The sequence below is a fragment of the Bidens hawaiensis genome, unplaced genomic scaffold (genome assembly GCF_021521415.1).
Source record: "Bidens hawaiensis isolate Kalapana, Puna unplaced genomic scaffold, B.hawaiensis_p1.1 tig00008858_1, whole genome shotgun sequence".
In the NCBI taxonomy this organism is placed as follows: domain Eukaryota; kingdom Viridiplantae; phylum Streptophyta; class Magnoliopsida; order Asterales; family Asteraceae; genus Bidens; species Bidens hawaiensis.
The window spans coordinates 367,593-371,608 of record NW_027491639.1 but is presented as its reverse complement, the minus strand read 5'-3'; the positions used below and the strand labels follow the sequence as shown (position 1 = coordinate 371,608).

At 33.6% G+C, this 4,016-nt stretch overlaps 1 protein-coding gene across 1 annotated transcript; it reads right to left on the bottom strand.

Annotated features, from left to right (window-relative positions):
• Window positions 1-1,017: 1,017 nt before the first annotated feature.
• On the bottom strand, window positions 1,018-3,292 carry LOC143530190 (nuclear transport factor 2-like). Its single transcript, XM_077025803.1, has 8 exons — window positions 3,107-3,292; window positions 2,708-3,008; window positions 2,421-2,623; window positions 1,896-2,007; window positions 1,708-1,826; window positions 1,571-1,633; window positions 1,367-1,430; window positions 1,018-1,118 (listed from the first exon to the last, which is right to left on the bottom strand). Exons 1-8 carry the CDS (start codon window positions 3,290-3,292, stop codon window positions 1,018-1,020), a joined length of 1,149 nt encoding a protein of 382 aa, XP_076881918.1.
• Between the last annotated feature and the right edge of the window lie 724 nt (window positions 3,293-4,016).

Here is a 4,016-nt window from a genome sequence, read left to right as displayed (position 1 = left end):
TTGAAGTAATGTGTTTTATATTACTATTTGTTAATTGCATGGTTTACTATTTAGGTATTCTTATTGTTACTATCACCTATTGTGAACTTGTCATTAGGGTCGTATGAAGTCGCCTTTTATTATTTGAATCACTTATACAGTCAAGTTTTATTCTTTTGTCGTAAAAAAAACACCACTACTTGACCCGTCACTTACCTAGGGTATGAGGAGTGGGATACACCCGACCCGCTAGCCTAATTGCTACATGTATTATGCTAGCTAGCATTCAATAATTAGTTAAACTACATGTAAGATGAATCTTTTTATTTTTCCAAACAAGGCCTTGATCAATTTAAAATAAACATTAAGCTCAATTTTATACTTAAAGATCATACAAACCAAATGAAATAAGAACCCACAAGGGTAGAAACATATTAACCCAAGCTATGATAGAGCTCTATTAAATGAAATGAACTATGCTCAACTTATACGAGTTCGGGTTTAACTCAACTCATTTACACACTACTATGAGAAGAGGAGCCGCGTACGTAAGTGGTGGGACCTATTTAAGTTCATGGTTTAATGCCAACTGTTAACTATTTATTCAACATAGTTTTAGGCCAGGCATTACTCATCATTTAAACATCTAATTAAATAACTATCTAAAAGTTAACCATCACAACAAAAGAATAGGAAAAAGAACAACTTTACCATATGACTAAGACAATAACCACATTTTTAACAAAGATTACTTTACCATTAAATTTAAAACAATTATAATAAAGTGGCAGGCAAACGGGCAAAAGCTGCGCCGCAGCCCCCTTTGTTGGTTACAACTCATACCAGTTGCGCCGCAACACCCCTTTTGAACCACATAACTTTGAACTACTTATAACTCATACCAGTTGTTGATCCACTTTGTTGGTCCATTTTAGAAAGGTTACTCAGTACTTAGTAGTAACCTTGAAAGTAACGGTCACCCCTGTAGTTATAATCTCGAGTTTGACCATAGTTCTCATGCTCATTGTGCCTGTGACTCTAACTACCTCCGCCACGCCCTTCACCATCACGGCCCCTAAAATTCGCATTCCCGTATCCTCCCTGTCCATATGGTGGCCTCCCCGCGTAATTTTGTCCTCCTGTAAGGGCAAATTGGTAAAATAATATATAAGTTACTACTTACTACCCATGCATGTACATGCAACTTGATTATATGAAATTGTGATATAGAATTATTAAAATTAGATAGTTAGAAGACAGTGTTTGGATGTGTCTTATTCTTGATATAAGTTGCAATAATCATACTTAAAACATAAATCCAAACTAGAACATAAGAATATCTTAAGACTTAAAATAAAAAATACAAATATGACATTTTTACACTAACCTTGATTAGGAAATTTTTTGTACTGAATCTCCGAATACCTGTCCGCAAAACAGATGAAGCGAGCCTGAAAAAAAAACGAAGACGTTTTAGTAATTAAAGTTTATACCAAATTTCAGCCAAAACATTAAGTCAATTACTATTATGATGCTATTATCAAATCATACAATGATGAATGCTATAACAGTTTATAAAACTAAGATATACCTCTACTGCATTGCTGGCCGCTTTAGGATGATCAAATTCGACAAACGCGTAACAATATCCATCCTGCTAATAAAACACTAAACTTAATTAGCAAACTACTATATAAGTTGACCATGGTTATAAGATATGAACCAGACCTCAGGGTATGCTTTAATATGAATGTTTCTGTGTTTAACCGGCCCGAAATGCTTCATTATCTGAAGTAATGATTCTTGTGTCATGGTTGGTGGTAGGTTTTTGACACAAACTGTCTTACCTGCAACAGTTTGTTTACCATTTAGCGCAACAACTTAATAATAATATGATTATATGCAAATGACCATACCATCATAAATGTTTTGCGGAGGACGGATATTAGGAGAAACAGATGGTTTCGGTACAGTAGGAGACGCAGTTGTCAGTTTTTCGGGTTGTTCCGAACCTTGATCTTTTGCAAACTACAGCCCAAAAAAATAATAACTTGGTAAAAATTTAATATTTAAAAAATAGGACACAACAAGATAATCTTTAGAGGTTGCAAAATTTATCCGTTTATATACTAAAGGGTCGGTTTGGGTTGCGGTTGATCTCAAACGAGCCACATAAAAAAAATCGTTAAAATGGAAATTTATGTTAATAGTTCATGAGTTGGTACATTATTAGATTTTTATAAAAGCAATTATAAATATGGACACAAAAAGTGTTTAGTTTACTTACTAATGGGTCGTTTCGTGTTGTTTTTAATGCGTATTTATATAATTTATACACATCAAGACTTTTAAACCATTGTATAACCCGACCCGTTTTGGATTTTGGCTCGTTATGCAACCCGAACCATGTGTATAAGATTTATATATCTAGATGAGCTCACCAGTACTGATGCATAAGACACTTGTTTTGCCTCTTCTTGCATTTTTTCAACTGATTTCCATAATGAACTTTGACTATTTTTCTTTGGTTCAAATGTAACTATGTTCTTTCCTTTTGATGACTCAGCAACCATATTTTTAGACGTCGATTTGTCGGTTCGATCTTTGTTGGTAGCGTTTTCAGTCTCCAATGTATCTTCTTTTTCTAAGAAAAATAAACAAACAATTCTGTAATCGTTTAACTGACACTTTATTGTAACTGTTTGAATGGTACGTAAATTTTAAAAACCTGTATCATGAATATGTTGAGCAGTCAAAATGCTTGCCACGTCATCAAGAGGAGACCGCGTGGCTGGTATTGTAACGCCATCTATTAACTGAAGAACATCATTGTGCACGTAAAAGCCACCGCCTTCTTGTGGAACCAAAACGAAAGTTTGAACAAAGTTTCGTTCCACGTCATTATTATCGATCAAAGCGCCCGATACTCCTACGATCACCGATTCCATCTCTGAACCTTGAGCATAAAGAGTGTCTAGATCAGGAATCCATTGCACAACATTTTGTGCCATGATCTCATCATGGATATCCTGCCCCAAATTAATAAACGAAACTCAAATGAATAATACTCTATATAACAATGTGTAATATTATGTCAAAACTGTTGTTGAGCAAAGATTTTGTTTACCATTCGTGTCTGTACCGATTTCATTGAACCATCGGCTCGTGGATGGCATCGAATACTTTGATCCTTGTAGAAGTTACGAGCTTTTTGAGGGAGTTTTTGCAAAACATAATAATATTGTTTCACAAACGCTTTAGCAACATCTTGTGAAGACAAAGGCTTAGTCTCATTTAAGGTTATTTGTTCCATCTCTGAAACAACAAAACAAAACACATAACTTAAGATTTTTAGTTATTTCATAATGTAAACTTATCAACCAAATAAATTTTAGTCATTTTATGCTTCAGTCTATCTCACAAAGTCCAAACAAACGCCGTGCAGTCTCTAATAAAGCGACAATACTAAACCAATCTTTATTATAACGTCATTGTCGGCTGAATTTAAAGTGTGCTTGTGTATACAATGATAAATCAGATGATAATATGAAAATATATAACTAAGTATGCATAATCTATTTATGTTCAGGGCTACTATTATATACACAATCTAGAAAATATCACTCTTGTTGAATCAACATAGATACAAATATACAATGAACTTATTTGCTATAAAACTATAATCTCCAACATTAAAAAGCAAGATTACAACTGAAAGTTAATCGTTGTGGCTCATAAAACATGTTTTGATTAAACTGTCTAGATAATTAAACTAGAACAATCAATTGATTAATTAAAATCACCTAACCATATAAAATCCTAGTTGTAAAACCTAGCCACACAATTCTGATACATCAAAACACCTAAACCAAACCAACACAAAAATAAACCATCAAATCATCCAAACATGCACAGAGCAGTACCAAACACTCCAAAATACCAAATAAAAACCGATCTTCATTTTTAATGATTCGTTAGCTAGATAAAATAAACGTAAAAAACCTCGATGCATGACCTAAATTTTTAACGATCAGTCC

Bases quoted from the DNA above. Each gene is read 5' to 3' on its own strand.
- LOC143530190 (XM_077025803.1), bottom strand. From the start codon at position 3,292: ATGGAACAAATAACCTTAAATGAGACTAAGCCTTTGTCTTCACAAGAT. The intron at 3,009-3,106 runs GTAAACAAAATC...AATTTGGGGCAG, and splicing joins AATCGGTACAGACACGAATG to GATATCCATGATGAGATCAT. The intron at 2,008-2,420 runs GTGAGCTCATCT...TTTGGGCTGTAG, and splicing joins TGTCTTATGCATCAGTACTG to TTTGCAAAAGATCAAGGTTC.